General features: G+C 38.0%; 1 protein-coding gene across 1 annotated transcript in view; it reads right to left on the bottom strand.

Moving 5' to 3' along the window:
- Positions 1–1,926: 1,926 nt before the first annotated feature.
- The window catches only part of LOC127421248 (cilia- and flagella-associated protein 44), a 22,860-nt gene continuing 2,584 nt past the window's right edge, over positions 1,927–22,202 (bottom strand). Inside the window, 28 exon segments of the mRNA XM_051664127.1 lie at positions 1,927–3,103; positions 3,496–3,630; positions 3,742–3,902; positions 4,617–4,818; positions 5,025–5,141; positions 5,243–5,373; positions 6,123–6,251; positions 6,389–6,581; positions 6,979–7,182; positions 10,125–10,595; positions 11,926–12,103; positions 12,432–12,594; positions 12,922–13,133; positions 14,050–14,180; positions 14,286–14,448; positions 14,617–14,672; positions 14,755–15,034; positions 15,622–15,764; positions 15,853–16,089; positions 17,283–17,435; positions 17,595–17,705; positions 17,786–17,995; positions 18,353–18,447; positions 18,532–18,631; positions 18,732–18,779; positions 18,885–19,040; positions 19,173–19,337; positions 21,769–21,883. Of these exon segments, the coding sequence (XP_051520087.1) occupies positions 2,843–3,103; positions 3,496–3,630; positions 3,742–3,902; positions 4,617–4,818; positions 5,025–5,141; positions 5,243–5,373; positions 6,123–6,251; positions 6,389–6,581; positions 6,979–7,182; positions 10,125–10,595; positions 11,926–12,103; positions 12,432–12,594; positions 12,922–13,133; positions 14,050–14,180; positions 14,286–14,448; positions 14,617–14,672; positions 14,755–15,034; positions 15,622–15,764; positions 15,853–16,089; positions 17,283–17,435; positions 17,595–17,705; positions 17,786–17,995; positions 18,353–18,447; positions 18,532–18,631; positions 18,732–18,779; positions 18,885–19,040; positions 19,173–19,337; positions 21,769–21,883 (4,720 nt within the window). The 3' untranslated portion in view covers positions 1,927–2,842.

The following is a 22,202-nucleotide window of genomic DNA, read 5'->3' as shown; positions in this document are numbered from 1 at the left end:
ACTTAAACGGTTATAACTCTTGGACGGAATGAGATATTACCACCAAATTTGGTACACTTATGTAAGAGGTCATTCTGAGGACACACATAAAATACTGCACACCTCTGCCTCTTGGGGGCGCTATAATAATTAAAAATTTATAAATGGCAGTTACTATGGAATCGTTGGTCCGATCGACTTCAAATTTTGCATTCAGTGTTTTTGTACAAGGTGCCATCATGGTCTATGAGGACAGTAGCATATCTGTAAAAACATGGCCGCCATCGTTTTCAGCAGCTTTTATATAGGGTTAAATAAGGCCGATCGGAACTAAACTTGGTAGGCCTATTTGTCTCTTGGCCCAAGATGTCTGTGCAAAATGTGAAAAAAATTGGCCACCGGGAAGCACTATCGCGTTTTACATGCGTTGTACAATCATTGTATATATCGCAATGTTTCACAAAGAAATACGCTATTCGTACCACATTGTAGATCTCCTCATTCTGAACAACTTTATCTTAAGGACCATTGGTATGAAACAAAACATTCAATAAATACTTGAGATTATTTTAAAAGATTACTTTTTCGGACTAGTTCTAGGCCGTTCGCCCGATCGGAAACAAACCAGTGCAGAAGGATTCTCTGGAGTCCCAAAATGAAAAATTATCAAACTAATTTTGATTTATCGTCAAACGGTACGCCAAAACATTCGTAATTGCAGTGGCCACTTTTACAAAAATGGTTATAACTCTTGAACAGAATCAGATATTGTCACCAAATTTGGTACACATATGTATGGAGTAATTCTAAGGACATACAAACCAATTGTGCATCTCCACCTCTTGGTGGCGCTATAAAAGTAAAAAAAGTTCAAATGGATCTAACTATGGAACGGCTGGACCGATCGACATAAAATTTTGCATGCCGTTTCTGTGTCTAAGGTGCCATCAAGATCTATAAAGACAGTCACATACCTAGAAAAACATAGCTGGCATTAACAAAATCATCTTTTAGCAGCTATTTGATCTAGTCCTAGTCCAGTCACCCGATCGGAACCAAACCAGTGCAGAAAGATTCTCTGGAGTCCCATTATTAATAATTATAAAAAAAAGTTTTAACCTTCGATTCATTGTCACAAAGCTACACCAAAACAAGCTGTGAGCATTGCAACTTTTACTTAAATAGTTATAACTCTTGAATGGAATGAGATATTTTCACAAAATTTGAGACAATTATGTATGGGATAATTCGGAGGACACATGAAATAAATTGCATATCTTTGCCTCTTGGTGGCACTATAACAGTCAAGAATGTTAAAAATACCATATCTGTGATACCTCACCTGATGTTTCTCAAAATTAATGCATTTAACATGGTTTAAGTTGCTTTCAGGCTATCGAATTAATACTTAATATCTGTTGCATGTGAACTTAAAGGACCTTAAAGGCTTGAACCCCACTAATCACTGCTTGCAGCTATATTTATTATTATTATTTTTGTGGGTATGGCTGAGAGTAGAAACAGGAGTATGTAATAAGCAAATTAACCAACTTTTACACTTTATTTAATTAAGATAATCTCTTAATAAGTCAGCAAAGAAATATCAACAATATTTTAGATTAAGAATATTTTATTTGATAGAATATTTTAGAAGTTACAGTATATGAATATATAAAGGGAACTGCAACTGTTTTTCACCATTTTCTTTTACCTTGGGATGCAGTGCTCTGGCACTGCAATTCTGTATCGGAGAAATTCAGATTTTGTATAGGATTGAGTTCAGTGATGAAATAACATGTTCTGATTTGATCTTAAAATAATGATCACTGGCCAAAATCTCTGGAAGCTTAAGGGATAGTTCACCATAAAATGAAAAATCTTTCATTTACTCACCCACATGCCATTCCAGATGTGTATGACTTTCTTTCTTCTGCTTAACATAAACTAACATTTTTAGAAAAATATCTTGGCTCTGATGGTCCATACAATGTAAGTGAATGGTGACCAGAACTTTGTAGCTCCAAACAGCACATAAAGGCAGCATAAAAGTAATCCATACGATTCCAGTGGTTAAATGTATTTCTTCAAAAGCGATATGACAGGTGTGGGTGAGAAACAGATCAATATTTAAATCCTTTTTTACTCTAAATCTCCACTTTAATGTTCTTTTTCTTTTTGGTGATTCGCATTCTTTGAACATATTGCTACCTACTGGGAAAGGAGGAGAATTTATAGTAGAAAAGGACTTAAAGGTTACTTACTCACACAGTTAGACCCAGTAGAACTTGTGGTTTTGGACTCTATGCTGACATCCATCATCCTGGATACTAGAAATTTGTTTACCAAATGCTGCCCCTTTACTCCAAACATGTTTGCTTATCTTCTGTTTTGTTACTTTTAGCCTGTGTTTTTATCCGTCTCATAATAAACACACCTCTATAATGGGCATTTGTGAATATGATCCAAAAAAATTATAATTGTTGACTTGCATTGTATGGATCTACAGTGCTGAAATATTGTTCTAAAAATATTCATTTGTGTTCTGCAGAAAAAAGAAAGTCATACACATCTGGGATGGCATGAGGCTGAGTAAATGATGGGAGAATTTTAATTTTTGGGTAAACAGTTCCTTTAATGGTTGGCCATTTCTGAGAAGGTAAAGGTACAACTCTCATGGGAAGGTGCTACATGAATTCATATTTATTGAAAATTAAAATTCATTCATTGCAAATAGAAACTTTATATTGAGCCTCAAGTAGAGTCATATATGTCTGTAGGAACAGATTGTGCTGATGTATGAACACGCTCATGTTGTATCTAGGTTTGTATATAGAGAGAAAGTGTGTGTGTGGTGAGTTGGGATTTATTTCACAGCTTTACTGCTGAGGTTATGTTTCCTGTGCACACCAGATTGGGTGTGTGTGCTGGCTGTGAGTCTGTGGGGCAGAGTGGGAAGAGGAGGCAGGACAGGTTCAAGCGGGGGGACAATGTGGCCATCTTTGCGTGAGAGAGCATGGATCTCATGGTTTAGAGCCTCAATGTCCTGAGCTTGTGCTTCAATCAGCTGCTGCAACCTCTGCAGTTCCTGTTTCTCAGCCAGCTGATGCCCATGGAACTGAGTCACCTTTAACATACACACAAAAACACAAACACATGTTCTTAATGTCTGAGTATGTGCCCTGAGTATGCCTTCACAATTTCAGGTGCTGCTACAGATTAAAGGGAAGTTCTCCCTGGTTACAATTTACTTACATTGTGTGGAAAAAGCAGCTTAAACATTCAGATAAAAATCTCCTTTTGTGTTTCACACAAGAAAAAAGTTATAGGGGTTTGGAATGACATGAGGGTGAGTAAATGATGACAAAATTTTCGTTTACTATCCTTTTTTTTTAGATTTTGTTTGAACATTTGGTGTTACTGTGTAACAATTAATGTAAACAGGTAACTTCTCAAATAATCTTTGGCTTAATCAGCAATAAAAATGTTAAAAGATATGACATGTAGAAACTTGTTTACCGTTTTCCTTTGTCTGGAGTTCAGTTGGTCCTCCAGTGTTTTTTTTTGGCTGAGAAGACTGTTCATTTTACGCAGTCTCTCTGTGTTCTGCCTTGTGACCTCCGTCAGAGCCTCTCTTGCTTCTGTAATTTTGGCCTGAAACACACATGAAAATGTACAGACACACACAGACAATAATAAACTAAATCACAGATGAATCAAACAAGATGAGCTTCTCTCTTACGAGTTTTCTTAATGTGTGTGTACCTCCCAGTGTTTGAGCTCTTGTGTGTTTTTGGCCTCTTGTTCTTTGATCTCTTGTCTCATCTCCTCAAGCTTCCTGTTTCCAGACAGAGTCTGCAGAACTTCAAGTTCAACCAGCTTTCCAAACTTCATCATCATCAGCTGCTCGCAACGTACTTCCAACTCTACGGGGGGAAAACATGTACCTCAATGCTTATTACAGTTTTAAGGAATACAACTTGAGCTTCAATTTTTATTAGTTTTTACAAAGTACGGGAAAATCCATTTTTATTTTTTTTGGAATCAACAATATGGAAGAGGTATTAGGGAAGCCAGCAGGGGGTGCTCACCCTGTGGTCTGTGTGGTTCCTAATGCCTCATTATAGTGACAGGGACACTATACTGTAAAAAGACACCATCCTTCAGATGAGACGTTAAACTAAGGTCCTGACTCTCTGTGGTCATTAAAAATCCCAGGGCATTTCTCGTAAGGAGCAGGGGTGTACCCCGGTGTCCTGGCCAAAATCCTCCCATTGGACTATCCTATCATGGCCTCCTAAAAATCCTCATCCCTGAATTGGCTACATTACTCTACTCTCCTCTCCATCAATAGCTGGTGTGTGGTGGGCGTACTAGCGCACTATGGCTGCCGTCCCATCATCCAGGTGGATGCTGCACACTGGTGGTGGTTGAGAAGTTTCCCCTATACTATGTAAAGCACTTTGAGTGCCTATAAAAGCACTATATAAATGTAAGGAATTATTATTATTAATAATACGCCATAGATGCTATTGATAAAGCTTAAATTTAGGTGTGGGTGGACGGACGGATGGACAGACAGACAGACAGATAGATAGATAGATTGATTTGCACGTGTATGAAATTGTATAAGTGTTTACCTTTTATTCTGGCCTCCATGTCTTTAAGGTCATGTCTGAGTTGCACATGTTGTTTTCTGGCATGTTTATACAGCTCTCGCTGTTCATTCTTCTCCTGCTGCAGCTCTTTAATGCGTTTCTGCAGTCGCTCTAGATCATGTGTGCTCAGGACCAATGCTGAGTTCAGCTTACCAAGCAACAGACCATTATTCAAATACTCTATCTGCTCAAAGAAAGTGAGAAAAATTGCAACTGGTTGCTAATGTAGTAATATATGTAAATGTACTTTAATGCCTGGAATAATAAGGCTTTTATATACATACTGAATACTGTACACACACACACACACACACACACACACATATATATATATATACTGTATATACATTATAACAAGTGATGATCATCAGTTATCTGTTATGTTCACACCTGGTGCAGTCTGAGTGGCACCACCACATCCACCTCATTCAGCCTCTGCTGCTTTTCTCGGTTAATAAGCTCCAGATCGCCCTCTGCTGCTTTACGGTTGTTCTGCACAATCTTCTCCTAAACAAACAAACATACTGTTTGTCCTCTGTTTTATTACAAATAATGCAAATTCAGCTAAAAAAAATTTAAGGAGTGAAGAGGAGTGTAATTCCTCTCACTTTCTTGGCCAATGCATCACAGTCCTTCTTTAAACTGTCAATGATTTTCATCTCCTCCTGCAGCTGCTCCTCCACGTCCAGACGATTTTCTCGCAATTTCAGTGTGTTCTCAAAGAGCTCGGGATCACAGTCTAAAACAGACACAGACCAAATGAGACTCACTTATTGTGTAATCACAAGTGTTGAGTAAATTACTCCAAAAGCAATCCACTACAAATTACTCATTACATCTATAAAATTGTAATCAGATTACTGACGTTATGATTACCTAATCAAAAAAGCAACATTACTAATTACTTTTAAATTACAGAATCTGTGTAACCCAAAAATCAGTTACCGTAATTGGACTACACAAATTTAAAGGGGTCAGGACATGCCTTTTTTATTATTTTAATATGTTCCTTGAGGTTCACTTATAATATTAGTAAAGTTTTTTGCAAAAAAACTTTACTGGGCAGGGCTATTGATGTGATATGGTAAAGTAGGTGTTGATGTGTTGTGGAAGCGGTCAGATGCAAATGTCTACCACAGTGTGACATCACAATGTGGAGGAAGTATAGAAAGAGTAATTTTGGCAGCTTGGTTTCAACAAATGCTCTATTTGCATTGTGGAATTTTTGAGTTCTAAAACTTACAGTATGTTTTTATAGTACAATGACCTCTTATATGTTAAAACATGACCCCTTTAAAATGTAATGAATTTACACTACTCTTTAACTTAAAAAGTAATTTGATTACAGTAACTAATTACTTTGTAATCAGATTTCACCCAACACTGGTTATCTACAAATGTCATGTCATCATGTTATATATTCTGTTATGTGCACTGTGCATAAGTATACAATAGGATGCTGTCTGGTGAGGGGGTTGTTGATCTTACTTGGTGGGCACACACTATCGTCCAGTGGAGCTCCAATCTCAGAGCCATCATAATCTTCATCATTATCCCTGTATGATTCTTCATCAGAATCTTCATCGCTGTCTTCTTCTTCCTCTCCTACATCGCCCACTGAGAACAGAAAAAAAAGTTCTAATGAGTTTCACCTACTTACATAATCACAAAATTACAAATATTCAAACAGTATGTGCACAAATAAGAAGTAAACACAATAAACATCTTAAAATACACAAACACTCGCATCTCACCATCACTTCCAGTTGGTTCTTTCTTCTTCACACGCTTAATCTTTTTCTTGAACACTCTGGTGAGGAATTCCTCAAACTTGTTCTCCCCCAATGAGGCCTGAAAGGTGGCGGTGAGAGCTTTGTCCTTCCCCTGGAGTCTCAGGATATCTCTCTTCTTCACTTCCATCTGCTGTTTACACTCATGTATCTTGGCCTGACAGATAAACACACACACGTTTGCTTTGCTACCTAAATGAGTACATAGCATAGGCTTCTATTGTTTTTCTAAAAAAAAAAAAAAATTACTATATCAATTAATTACTATAGTATACACTTTATCAAAATATAAAATATATATTAAATAACTGCCTAACCCTACCCTTAAAATAAAATATTTTTAGAATTAAAAAAAATAAAATAATTCATCAATCTTATTTATTTTTTTTTCACATGACGACACCCCCTAGGTGTCCCCTAAGGAAGGTTTTGTCAGATCTAGCTAACTTCTGTTGATAAATGTATCTCAAAACTACTTTAGATAGCTTGCAATTGCATTCGTGCTTTTATGATACAGACACATCATAAAAGCCCATGCATAAATGAAAACACACCCTGATCTCTTCCTCCTCCAGTATATAGGTAGTCAGTCTTTCCTGTAGAATATTCTCTCTCTTCTCAAACTCCTTCATAAGCAGAAGCTCTTCAAACAGGGTCACATGTCTCAGATCAGCCAGTTTCATTTGAACATCTAACTCTTGTTTCTCATGACGCAATACACGCAACTCTGCATCAAAACGCCACACTGCCTCCTCCATCTGCAAAGAGAGAGAAATAGTTTAAAGGCTGAAGGCATCTGATAATTAAAATCATCATCATGATCAGGTTTCTAAGTTATACTCTGAATTCACTAAACAGTAGCACCACTTTAACATCTGATATTTCAGCGCAAAACTCTGTATCTCAGGGCAATTCGTTTTTTTTCAACAAGTGGGCCAGATGGAGAAAAAAAAAAATTCTTCGGCTACAGATATCGTGTTAAAGGCCTATAATATTTGTTCACTATATAAATAAAATCTGTTTATAGCTTTAACTTTTTTTATCATGAGAAAAATATTTCAGAAGGAATTTCTATAAAAAATAAAATTGACTGAAAAATGCTTTAAAAATTGGTCCATAACATAGAGGGCCCTATTTTAAGCATTATGCTTTAAGTCATAAGCGCAAAGTCAATGGGCATGGCCAAGTTTTGGTATTTTCGTGCAAGCATGCACTAAGTTTAGGCACAGGTGGGTTTGTCGAAATTTCAGGCGCAAAGCGTTAATGGGCTGGGTCAAGTGCAATTTAATTCTGAGATTCTTCTCGGTTATTGCACTGTCAGCATCCTATTATATAATCCATTTCCTGTCAAGCACCAGTGATATAAACAAAGACAGCACATTCATATGAAGTTGGTATTGTCAATGGACTGTATGCAAAGAATTAGAATAATAGAAATATTTCTGACAGTGACACGCTCCTTTTATAAGAATTAACCCTTCGCCCCCCTTGTTTACGGTCGCTCGCTCTGACAAGCTCTGCAGAACTCCCCAGAATGAATAGGATATTGCCGCGAACGATGCAGTTTTTGGCAAAATATTCTCATAAACAGAATGGATAATATTTTTATGTGGGCTGGTATGAAGACTGACATTGTAATGCATATTTATCTGAAGTTTTCTGTCAAATAAACTGTTAAATTACACAGTAATTAGATTAAAAACTGTGGAGACTGTGAATCAGAATAAAGGCTAATTATTTTTACAGTCACTTGAAAAGAGAAATTTAATAGCGATTACACATCTAATAACATTAGCGTAAGTGAACAGAGCTGTTTATAACGTCTCATAACACACTAAATTTGATGCTGTGAACTGTTTATTTACAATTGCATTTACTATTACTTGAATCAATACAATTAACGTTCAGTTATTAGCTTTAATTGACCTTGAAGCAAATGTAGGTGTCGTTGCAGATGTTACACATTCATTGGGAATAAGGGCTGACACAGTTTAATCCATAACATTCTCTTCTCCAATTTATTTAAAGATTTTTAAACAAAAACACTACGGGTATCATCTCTGCGTAACTCGTGTCACTATTACAAATGACCCAGTAACAACGTGTTTTACATTCTTTGGATTATTTTGATAAAATCCCCCTTATAAGTACTCAAACACACATTACTCCCATAGGCTGTCATTGGAAAATAGCACATGCGTGTCAGAGTAATGGAGGCAGGGCAACAGTTGGCAACACAGGATTGGTCAGAGGCGTTTTAAGGTGGGGCTTAGCAAAGGGTCAATTGAAAATGCGATACTTATAAGTTTTTGCATGAACGTTCCTTTAAATTATAGAGAATGTAAGTATCATTAATTATTTTCATCTACGGACACACAAATCATGGCTATTATTAACAGTGAATGTATTGGCATGCACTTTTTTTCAAATGACGTCGATTTTGATTTTGAAAAATTAAATTCATTTATTGAAAATTTTTCATACATTTCAAACTAAACAAAAATATAATCAAAACAACAAAGCGGTCAAAAAAATCATACCAAATCCAAACATTTTACCATCTCCAACTTCTTCCACCAGCCCCTTTTGCAGTGACTTAAAAATCACTCTACCACAACAGGTGTTTCATAAAACAGCTATGACAGTGACTGTCAGGGACATAAATTGATATTCCACTAAATTTTTAGAGTTTGGGCATGAAATTTATTACCACCTGCTAGTGGAATCTCAAAACTGCAAATGTAGGAACTAAATTTAGACTTTGTGCTGAAAACAGACCTGCCTCTGAAATGTCTTCCTGCAATGGCCTATTTTCTGGAAAAAAGCAAATTTCGCCACTTAATTTACATACAATACACCCACAGTTTTCGTGTATACACCCACAGAGAGCGCAAACACTCCCACCCACGCCCACTTGCACTTTATGCTGGCACAAATATTGAGCTTAAAATTAGCACTCTCATTCAAAAATGGGATAAGACGTAGCGTATGGTACGGTTACGAAAATAGAACCCAAAGAGTAAATCAGACCGATACAAAAAATGTTATCGAACAATAACAGAGACATTTCTTTTAGATGCAATGATTTAAACTTTTGACTTTTCAAATCAAATGTTTTCTTGACCAAATTAATGAATAGATCTTTTCTGTTTCTCTGAGCTCATGCTTATCAGTCATCCATGATTTTAGTTCTTTAATCATCCCATTCTATCAAAATGACAAATAATTATTATTTGTAGCGCAACCTCTGAAAGTGCCTACAAAAACACGGTGCTCCTACACAAGACACTGTAAAAACAATGAGGCGTGGCGAAAAACAAAGCGCGAACAGACACAAAACAAGTTCTGTTTGAATAGCCCCTAAGACAACTGACAACATCACACAGGCCTCTGAAAATTTTAAACTGGCTGGATTTGTCCTCTGGGACGCCAGTTGAATAGGCCTGCTGTATCTTATTCACCGATCGCCTGCAATCCATTTTAAGCAGATGCTAAATGTGCTGAAATATCACTGAGCTGTGAATATTTATGTTAATTCAAATAAATTATATGCCTCCATTATATGTTAGGCTTTATAAGAATTCAAATAATTAGAAAATGTATTTATCGGGTGCTAAAACAACAGAGAGAGCACTCTTTCGGCAGACAAAATTCATTCTTAGTGCCCCCTAAATGTTCATAACACACCCACCAAGCTAACCTGTTTAAGAAGTTTGTCCTGCTTGTACAGATTTCGGATCTCCTCAACTTCTCTCATCTCCTTCTCTAGCTCTGTGAGCTCCTCCTCCTGCTTATGATATTGTGTCTCTACACCTCCATTCTCCAAGTGTGTGATCTGAACCTCAGTGTGTGTGACTTGTGTCTCCTGCTCCAGCAGCTCCAGGATGTCCCGCCTGCCCTCCTGCTTTTCATCCAGGCCAGTGGAAACCATCTTGGCCCTAAGTGTGGCAAAACGCTCCAAGGTCGCACGGGTGTATCTGTGTTTCCTCTCGGGCATTTCTTCTGGCATTATGATGGGCACAGCTGGCAATGGGCAACGTTTCTCGGGTGGCAACAGCTGCTGGACTAACTGGAGCTGCTCGACCTTGGAATGGAGCTGAGAGATGATCTCCACCTTACTGTCCCTTAAAGCCATCACACGAGCATTCATTTCAGACTTCTTCTCGTAGATCTGTAACATACACCAACACACGCAACATTAAATCAAAGTTGACAACATTTACTTTCTTAATACATGTTCCTGGTCTAAATATGGATGATTCCTTACATTCTGATTCTAGCATTTAATTAAACAAAAGTCTGTGCAGTGCAAGATGAGTCATCAATATTTTGGTCTGTTTCCCCGAAATAATAAGACTGTCAAATTAAAAGATGTATTTTTAGGAGTACACTAGCATATAGTTAGCTCCAAAGGCTGTTTTGGGTAGTAATAGACTACATGTAATCTGGATTACATAATCAGACCACAAAAATCAAGAATTTAGGAACTGAATCAGGGGCTGACAAACAGCAAATTGTTTAATTTCATGTTAACTAATGTTTAAAGCAAGTGTGGAAAGGAGTGTAAATTGGTACTTAAAGGAATATTCCGGGTTCAATACAAGTTAAAGTCAATTGACAGCATTTGTGGTATAATGTTGATTGCCACAAAAATCTGTTTTGACTCATCCGTACTTTTCTTAAAAAAAGCAAATATCTGGGTACAGTGATGCACCTTCAATGGAAGTGAATGGGGCCAATCCGTAAACTTTAAATTACTCACTGTTTCAAAAGTATAGCCTCAAAACACAAACAATATGTGTTAATATGATTTTAGTGTGGTAAAAACGTTTACTAACCTTTTTTGAGTAAAGTTAAATCCAATTTTACAACTTCGTTGTCATGACAAAGTAACCCTGTAAACGCAAAAAAAAACTAAAACAACCGTAAAAACGACGATTTTAACAACTTTACGGCTCAAATAATAAATTCGTTTTAACAGAGGAATTAAGTGCTTTTATAAAATTATAGGCTTCACATTTCTCCCTTTAAACCCTCCAAAAATTGGCCCCATTAACTTCTATTGTAAGTGCCTAACTGTAACAGTTTTTGTGGTAATAAACATTATGCCACAAATGCTTAACTTCTATTGAACCTGGAATATTTTACTTTAAAACACTTAATTAGATTTTCACCAAAACATTCAATAACTAATCCAAAAGTAATCAGATTAGATTACCTAATAGTGTAATCTAAAAGATTAAGTTACTGATTACATTTGTAGTTGTGTAATATGTAATCAGTACCAGATTACATTTCAGAAGTGATCTACTCAACACTGTTCAAAGGTAATAGATATGAAAGCCACAAACTTCAATTCTGATTATAAGGGGTCCTTAAGACAAAACGTTTTTTTATCTGACACTTTGGTAGAACTTTAGAGCTCTGTTTTGTTTTAAATAGTCCCTAAATTTTGCACTTTTGCAGTTTTTGGATTAATGTTTCAAGAAAGTGTTATTTACCTTCTTCTCCAGTTCCACTAACTGCAGTCTCTTCTTCTCTACATTCATCCTTAGGTGTTCAGGAACATTGAAGTCTTTCGCCGACTTCAGTTTGAAGTCACCAATTTTCTCCTTAGCCAGTCTGATTGCTTCCACATCCTTAGGGTCCTCATAGTCCTCACTGGGCTTAGAGGCATAGCTGAGAAGAGACCAACGGTGTTACATACACAATTACACCCTGTCTACACAGGGCACGTCTGTTGACGTGATGCAATGGCTTGAGGCGTCTACACTGGATGCGTCATCACAAACGTTCTAAAATGTCTAATTTGTGTAGGAGCGCCAGCATCGCAAAATGGAATCAACACCCGTTTATTGTCAGCGCAACAGACGCGGCGCAGTGTAGACAGCATCATTGATTATAATAGGGTTCTATTGCTTTTGACGTGATGCGACGCTTGCGTCCGGTGTAGACAGGCTGTCACATAAACACAGACAGAGAGACCTACACACACACTGGCACTCACAATTCTGCCCACTCTTTTTTTCTCTTGTCAATCCTGGCTCTGGCTTTCTCTGCCTTCTCTGCAGCTTTGCGTAGTTTCTCTGCCTCTCTGCTAGCTAGTTTACGAGATCCAGACTGCATGACGCTCGACTGAATCATTTGATCTGTAACCAGCTCATCCTGCACTGCTCAGAGACAGAGAAGGAGAAAGAATAATTGCACACATACAATCTTATACACACCCTCATGTTGTTCCAAACCCATATGACATTCTTTTTTCTGTGGAACACAAATGGAGATGTTAGACAGAAAGTTAGAGACTGAAAAGTTCAGTCACCATTCACTTTTACTGTAAGGAACAAAATAAAATAAAAAAGGCAAAAATTCTGTATAATATTTCCTGTCATATAGGTTTGGAGCAACATGGGGTGGGGGGTGGTAAATAAAATCAGAATTTCCATTATTGGTGAACTATCCCTTTAAATAAATATCACACACTGTTCCTCTCTCACATGAAATGCTGCTGGATTCTTTGCCGAGCTGTGCTTTGTTCTGCCAGCGCTCTTGTTCCACATGTCCACTCTGAGAGGCTGCTCTGCTGTGCTGGTGCAGCTGCAGATGCTTTTGTATGACCGGCAGAGCCAGCAGCCTATACGTGGAAATCTTATGTCCACTCTCAAAGGCATGCAGAGTGACCGTGTCTTGCGCCACTGACTCCCAGAACCTGCAGAGAGTTTCAACAGCACATAAAAAAATTTAAGAAATAAAACAAAACAAAAAACAAAAAACAAAGCAGGTGGATGCCCATAGGAAAGAAACATCACAAATGAGATCTTCTTTATAGTAATTTTGTTTCTTCTAGACAAATTAGATTCAATGGAGAACAAAAAGAGATTTTTTGCTTAAAGGGATAGTTCACCCAAAAATGAAAACTCTCTCATTTACTCACCCTCATGCCATCCCAGATGTGTATGACTTTCTTTCTTCTGCAGAACACAAATTAAGATTTTTAAAAGAATATTTCAGCTCTGTAGGTCCTCACAATGAAAGTGTATGGGTACCAAAATTTTGAAGCTCCGAAAAGCACATAAAGGCAGCATAAAAGTAATCCATATGATTCCAGTGGTTAAATTTATATCTTCAGAAGTCCTTTCCTTTTTAAGTCCATTGAAGTCCTTTCTAATATAAATCTCCACCTTTTACCAGCTCTGACCAGTAGGTGGCAATATGCACAAGGAGTGGGTATTGCCAAGAACAAAAGAAGAAGAATGAGAAAGTGGAGACTGATAGTAAAAAGCACTTCTTTTTTTTTTACCTGTTTCTCACCCACACCTCTAATATCGCTTCAGATGACATGGATTTACCACGGGAGTCGTAAGGATTACTTTTATGCTGCCTTTATATGCTTTTGGAGCTTAAAAATGTTGTTACCCATTCACTTGCATTGTGAGGACCTACAGAGCTGAAATATTCTTCTAAAACTCTTCTTCTGTCTTCTGAGAAAGAAAGAAAGTCACACATCTGGGATGGCATGAGGATGATTAAATTCTGAGAGAGTTTTCATTTTTGGGTGAACTATACCTTTAAGAGTAATGTGTGTAAATATCTGTTAAATAAATTTCTGCGTGGAAGTGAGGTACATGGCCTGTAGTTTGTTGAGGCCTATTCGGTGTCTCTCCTCCTCCCAGGCCAGTTCTTTCCTGACCTCCATCACTCTCTCTTCTATCTGTCTTTCGATCTCCTCATGGAAGCGTGGGTCCAGCTCAAACTCCTACAAACACCAAGAAGAGATTATGATTATGTTTAATCACAGTTAAACATGCGTGTGAGCTGGGAAGTGGGTGTTTTGTGCTGAAGGTGTGTGAGAACTGTGTACCGAGCGATGGAGGCGGATGTATTCAGGTAGGCTCTGGTTCTGTTCCAGTAAAGCTTGAAAGCGACTCTGCAGTCCCATCAGCTTCTTCCGCCTCTCCTGTTTCCTCTGTTCTGCTTCCTTATGCATGCGGTCCAGCTCCAGCTTCTGTTTAGCTGTTTCTATGCTGCACACACACACTTATAATGCTACACAACCACAATCATTTTTAAATAAAAATGTCCACACTTACAGGTAGACAACCACTGTCTAGCGTCTTTGAAGTTATCATATAAGGGCCCTAACTTAGACCCTATCACTTGCTTTATTTGAATAACACTGTGTGTGCTGTCACCTGTAAGCAGATGGATCCTCTATATCCTGGGCTGCTTTCTCCATCTCCAGTCCAACCTTATTTCATGACAGAATAAGGTGGAGAGAGTTGAAACTCATAGAAGTACACCTCACATACAGTATATACACATGCACTAACCCGTGGGGAGGGCACTTTGGCATGTTTCAGTTGCATTGCCCTCTGGAGCTCCTCCTCAGGCAGACAGCTGAAGGAGAAGATGTTGCCATCCTCTCCAGCGGTCAGGACAAACATGTCATCGTAGCTACAGCGAATGTGGCGTATGTGACCGTACTGGTTGTCATGGACGCTGAGGGCCCAGTACGCCTGCATGGAGCTGAGCTGATGGTCGGAGGCCTGAATGGGGTACGCCCTTATACTGCCGTCCTCCATCCCACATAACATCAACTGCCTGCTGGAACTAGGAAAGGAAGGAACTAATTTATGCCTTTTTCACTAGATGTGTGAATGGATAATTTAAATGTTGATTAGTACATCTATTAAATAAAGAGTAATTGGATTTAATGGTTTGGGCCCTATTGTTTATTTTTAACATTACTGTAATATTTTAGAATGCAGTTAGAGGGTTCCCTTTACAATTCACAGCATTAGATCAGAGAATGTCTTTCATAAAAAAGCAAAATTGCTTAAAAAGCTTTTAAAAAATGTTGTAGGATTTGAACACTGACACCCACCAGGCTGTTTAACTAGCTTCAAACAGCTGCACCAGAAAAAAAACAGAAAAGTGACCAGCTTCACTTTTGCTATGGCATTTGTTATGACCATGTTGGTCCACCAAACCTGCATTCACCATCAAGATGGTAACCGGTAGCTGGGCATCTCTGGAGGGCTATAACTGAAATATTCATGACTAAATTGATGTAGAATCAAATCAAATCAACACTTTGTGAATCATAATTAAATCTGGAAATAATGCTTATACCCAGCCATAGGCTATTGGTAATCAATACCAGCCCATGCACACACATGAAGACAGAGAAACCTCACTTGAAGTTGATGGTGAGAATGGGGTTATGGTCTGTGTCGTGCACAGGTATGAAGGAGAATGGCTCATCTCTCCCCTCTAAAGGATTTTTGCTCTGTAGTTCAGAGAATTTACAGTGGTAAAGATACCCCGAGTCATAGCCACCCTAAAAAAGAGAGAACAATGCATTTTAGTGACACACAGGTGTGTCTGTCTTGTAAATTTCACTGTGTGTATTTACTGTATGTATCTACCATAGACAGCCAGAATGCCCCTGGTGTTGAGGAAAAGCCGCATTGCAAAGGACTGGGTGGAGATGGAATGTAAAGAGGAGGCAGTTCCTCTTCCTCCTCATCCTCTTCTGTCTCTTCCTCCTTTAGTTTCTCCTCTATGGAATCTGGCTTTTGCTCTCTCAACTTCTTCAAACGCTCTTCCCTCTCTTTCTTCTTCTGCTCCTTTCTGGCCTGCCTGAGTGCGACCTCTGCATCTCTCTGCACACATGCATGCACATTGCAGTAGAATAATATACAAGCTTAATATCTGTGTAGGTATTTCATTCCACAACACAACTCAGAACACAACAGAAAATATTTTGAACAGGTGACAAAAGGCAGCGCTTATGCTGTTAAAGGCATAGTTCACCCAAAAATAAAAGTTCTCTCATCATTTACTCACCCACATGCCATCCCAGATGTGGACGATTTTCTTTCTTTTGCAGTACTCAAACAAAGATTTTGGGAAGAATATCTCAACTCTGTAGGTCCATACAATGCAAGTGAATGGTGACCAAAACTTCAAAGCTAAAAAAAGCACATAAATACAGCATAAAAGTAATCCATAAGACTCCAGTGTTTTAATCCATGTCTTCTGAAGCAATCTAAAAGGTTTGGGGTGAGAACAGACCATTATGTAACTCCTTTCTGTACTATACATCTTGCCATTGCAGTCTCTAGGCACAATCATCATTTCAAGCTTGATTACACTTCCTAGTGCTTGACACATGCGCAGAGCGTGATATGGCACAAGGAAGTGTACTCAAGCTTGAAATCATGATCGCCAAGGAGACATGTCAAATTTACGGTGAAAAAGGAGTTTCATTTTGGTCTGTTCTCACCCAACATGGATTGGATCGATTCAGAAGACATGGATTAAACCACTGGAGTCATATTGATTACCTTTATGCTGACTTTGTGCGCTTTGTGGAGCTTCAAAGTTTTGGTCACCATTTACTTGCATTGTATGGACCGACAGATCTGAGATGTTCTTCTAAAAATCTTTGTTTGTGTTCTGCAAAAGTAAAAAGTCATATACATCTAAAATGGCATGAGGGTGAGTAAATGATGGGAGAAATTTCAGATTTGGGTGAACTATTCTTTTAACCCATTTAAAAAAATGTACAGATATCTGGCAACGGTAGCATCTTGTATGCCTCCAAACATCAAAAACACATATGAGATATGAGTTTTCTTTTTCTTTTATTCACTTTTGATTTGGGACACATTCAAATGTGGTTCTAAATCCGAAACATATCTATTATCTGGTATCTGACCTAAATCTAAACACTTGTATCCAGTTCTCCTCTGAAATCTTTTTCTCATTGTTACATGACAGATGTGCAAATCATTTTATGTGTCAAAATATCAGAGCTAAAGTTATTAGGAAGATAAGTTGAAGAACGTGTAACCTTAATGCGAGACTTGATGCTGCTGAAGCAGAAATGCATTATGTGAAGGTCTGAGAGTTGGTATGTGTTTCCTCCAGTCTGAGCATTAAGATCAGGACACTGGACTTCCATCACGTGACCATTCCGACAGAAGATCAACAGAGTGTTTTTCTCCTTTAAACAGACACACAAACCTTCCATGTGCTTTAATAATCATACACAGTATGGTACGACCCGCCAGAGGCCCACCACAGAGAACATGAGGTCACACCAGATTAAACAGCATGTTGCAACTGAGTAACACCTGAATACTTTCAAGAGCTTATAACTCACATGTGACTGAGGTGACCACTCCAGACATTGCACAGGTCCTGGGACGGTCACAAACCCGATGGGCTCGTACCTGTCGCCCACCGTAAAGAAGAACACAGTGCAGTCTGTACTCTACAGGAAGAGCAAAGAATATCACATTAACACAACAGGCTACTCAAACACACAATCACACTTATCCACTCGATTCCTACCCCAGTAGCCATGATCTTTCCCATTCTCTCATAAGCAATGGCGGTCACGGGTGCATTATGGGGTTTGAGAGCTTGTCTGAGGCGGAGCTCGGCATCTCCAAGTTGACTGCGCCCTGCAACCGTGTTCAGACTCTGAGGGTTATACAGCTCCAAAAGACGCACCACACCATCATCAAAACCTACCACCAGCAGAGCCCCAGCACTGTTCACCTGCAAAGATAATCACACAATATCATTACACAAAGACGGGAACTGTAGTAACAGCACAACAAAGGAAAAGACAGAGTAGAGCACAAGATGAGTGTGAAAAAAAAAAAAATAAATACTTTCTCCAAGCACTCAATAATTTTATCATGAGCATGTCGATTAAACATAAATAATAACTTCTATCTATTATGTACACAGAGTATTCAAACAAGTACATTTCTAAGGGGCCGTTCACTTTGGACAAGTTCTTGCATTTAAAAACTGCAAAAACAGAACTGAAGAGAATGCAGGGTCTCGAGACACGTTTTTGGACACAAGAATGCATCCTGTTAAACGGCCCCTAAGAAGTTAATTTATTACCGTGTCTGAGGCCCAGGTCAGCGTTGTTCCTCCTTGTTTAAAGCGGCTTATCGTAAGCTCTTTCTTTGAAAGAAAGTCAAATACCCTGACTGAGGCTGGGTAGGAGAATAGAGGGATATGTCAATGTCTTTAGGAGCACTTTGAAAGCCTGTGTATGCATTTGTTAAATTTTGTCTTACAGTCGAGGGCTGTGGTGGCCATGAGGTGGCTACTTCCAGAAACATCCATGCCCTGAATGGCACCAGCATGGAATGAAAAGAGACACTCTGGATCTTGAGTCTGCAAAAGACAAGAGCAAATAAGACCATTTAAAACACAGTATGTTTGTCAGCCCCATTCTGGAAAAATATGATGGAGCTCCTTTGTTAACATAACTCACAATGTTAGAGAATGAAAGATCCAGTCTCCAAATACCACCATTAGAGTCCTGATAAAATAAAACCAAAAAATTTAATAAAACTGAGCCTCGGTTGCTAAAAACATTGGCAAAAAAAAACACAAGATTCACACATAGAATGAAGAGATCTTAAACCTGAGCAAACCAGATGGAGGTGTCTGGGATGGAGCTCTTGACCATAGAGTATAAGCTGACATTACATCCTATGATTAACTCATTCATAGGTTCAATCTCAAACAGGCCACTGTCATCCACTGAATCTGCAGCATCTATGGTCTCCAAGTTCCAGCCCTGAGATAGATTTTTAGAGAGATTGCTTTAACAGTGTTAAAGAACCAAAACGCCCCAAACGGATAGTGCATTTTGGAATCTGCGGTCACAATAGCAACATCTAACTGGGTAGCATAATAGACCAGTGCATACTCTGACAGCTCCATCAGATCCTATAGTCATTAGTTCTCCTTCGTCCAGGTTAAACTGGTGAATGGTTCCAGTATGACAGGTGCGTCCTCCTTTACGACATATTTCAACCTTTATCAGACCCCCCTCCCAGAGGAGCATGTTCCCCCACTCTGATCCTGACACTACCTGAGAAAAAGAGAGAGAGAATTAGTTCACCCAAAAAATTTAAATTCTCTCATTATTTACTCACCCTCATGCCATTCCACATGTGTAAGATTTTCTTTCATCTGCAGAACACAAACAAAGATTTTTAGAAGAATATCTGTAGGTCCATACAATGTAAGTCAACAAGTTCCAAAACTTTGAAGCTCAAAAAAGCACATAAAAGCAGCATAAAAGTAATCCATACGACTGCAGTGGTTAAATCCATGTCTTCAGAAGTGATATGATAGGTGTGGGTGAGAAACATTTCAATATTTACAACCTTTTTTACAATAAATTCTCCTCCCCAGTGTTTCCAGGTTCACGGTTTTCCTGCCCAATTGGGCTATTTTGAAAATGCAGTTGCGGCTTAAAATGTAGTCACGGGTTGCGGTTTTTTGGGATACTTTTACCTTGTACCACAGTACAAACCTAAAAGTTTGATGGTAGACACAGTAAAATGAAATTTAATGACTTGTTTGTATTTAACCAATTGATTACAGGATTGAATACCTGGCAACCACATGCAGTGTCTATAAGCATCATCTTTCAATTCAATCAGCACGCTGTCTGCTCAGCTGTGCACTAGAATAAAATCAGTCGGCATCATTTGTTGCAAATTTTACATTCGAGCGGATGACTGTTCCCTGCGATTTTAATTCTTGTGTGAATACATGTATGCCACCTCTAATGTATACTGTTAAATTAAGTCTGTTTTATGGTATTTGTGGCAGCAATTGCGGCGTCTGTGCTGAACTTGCATGAAGACGGCTTGAGCTAAGCATTGTGAGAAAAGAAATGAGAAAACTGACAAAAATAAACAAAGAGTAAATTAAAAACAAGCAAAAATGAAGTGTTTCAGTAATAAAAGAGAAACAAACACAAAGAATAAATAGATATGCAAGCAAGGCAAGTTAAATTCATTCATATTGAATACTACATTGTATTCACATACTTTATTGCATGTTATATTCTGCTAGTGGCGTCCAGCTGTTGACTCATTAATAATCATAAATATGAAAATAATTACACTTTTGTGTCAGAATGCCTTTTCTGACATAATCTGACTGCCCAATCAAATAATGAGTTAAGAAGGATATTGAAAGGTCAAAAATAATGCTTGAAATTGCTTCTGATTCAGTCAGTGAACACAAAAAAATAGAAGTTGACCTCAGGTCATCATGGGATATACTGTAGTACTCCATGCAATGTGCTCTGGTTCTACTTTGCACATTTTGGCAAATGAAGCTACTGTAGTACATTATTGTACAAGTTATTTGTCATTATTAGTTTTTGAAAGAAAATGATACTTTTATTCACCAAGAACTCTCTCTCTCTCTCTCTCTCTTTCTCTCTCTCTCTCTCTCTCTCTCTCTCTCTATATATATATATATATGCACACACACACAAATATTTTATAAAAACATTGATAATGTTACAAATCACTATTTCTGTTTATAAAATTTTTTTATATAAAAAAAATATTATATATATAAAATCCACTAGAAATGACTAGTATGGAGAAATGACTAGTGAAATCAGGCTTTTTCATCACAGGTAGCTGAATTTTAAAATAAATAAAAATGTTAAACAGTTATTTAGATTACCATTATATTACATATTTCTATTGTTTGTGGCATTATTCTTGATCAATACAATGCATTATTGGTGAACAGAAGCATCAATTTCTTTCAAAAACAAAAATGTCTTAGTGATTCCAAACATTTGTACGATAGTAGGCTATACATACTGCAAAACAGCGTATAGTAGTATGCCATTGCGAACAGTCCAAAAAAATGTATTAAGAGGGTTACTAAACAAGCATTTTAAGGTCCTGTGTGGTAGTTTTCCACAGTGATTGGACACGTAAAAATTTTAGCTATTTTTAGCATCTTTAGTGTGAGTTTTAATCCAACTTTGGGCTGGAAATTTTTAATGGACCTGGCAACCCTGCTCCTCCCTGCCCAGTAGGTGGCGATATGCACGAAGAAAGCGAATCATCAAAAACAAAAGAAGAAGAATACTTAGAAGAGAAGAGTGCTTAGGAGGGCTGTTTGAAAGTGGAGATTTGTAGTTAAAAAGGACTTAAATTTTTATCTGTTTCTCACCCATACCTATTATATAGCTTCTTAAGACATGGATTTACCACTGGAGTCATTTGGATTACTTTTATGATGCCTTTAAAGGGTTTTTGCGCTTCAAAGTTATGGACCCTGTTGACTTGCACTGAGCTGAAATATTCTTCTAAAAATCTTCGTTGTGTTCTGCAGAGGAAAGAAAGGCATACACATCAGGGATGGCATGAGGGTGAGTAAACGATGAGAGAATTTTCATTTTTGGGTGAACTATATATATTTAGATTGTATGTTACTTGGTGTGTGTGATTATGTGAATGTAACAAGGTGCTAGGAAAAACCTTGCCATCGGGAAGCTCCACATATCCCTCTATATCTGTTACCGTTGTTTTACCGAATCTTCCCAGGTACCCTTGCAACTTTAAACCTGTGAAGGTACTGGCCATTTTCCAGAATCTACCAAAATATTAAACCCAAAACTCTCTCAGTACATGGGACAATATTAAAAGTAACAAATAAATAACACATAAAAGATATACAATACAAAGCAGAATCTTCTAGACAATACAATAAATATACATTTTTGTTATACAGAGGGTTCAGTCAAAACAAGGTGAGACAGCGTTTAGCTATTATGCCACCAGCTTCCAGAAAAGGTCAGGTGTGCTCCAACAGTAGCCACATTCATGTCCAGACTGAAAACACATCTGTTCAGCTATGCATTTCTTCACTGAGCATTTTGCTGCACTCACTGCATTCATTTTATTTCTGTATT

This window comes from Myxocyprinus asiaticus, chromosome 30 (assembly GCF_019703515.2).
Source record: "Myxocyprinus asiaticus isolate MX2 ecotype Aquarium Trade chromosome 30, UBuf_Myxa_2, whole genome shotgun sequence".
NCBI lineage: Eukaryota > Metazoa > Chordata > Actinopteri > Cypriniformes > Catostomidae > Myxocyprinus > Myxocyprinus asiaticus.
The sequence above is the reverse complement of the archived record's forward strand: the minus strand, read 5'-3'. Positions and strand labels throughout refer to the sequence as shown.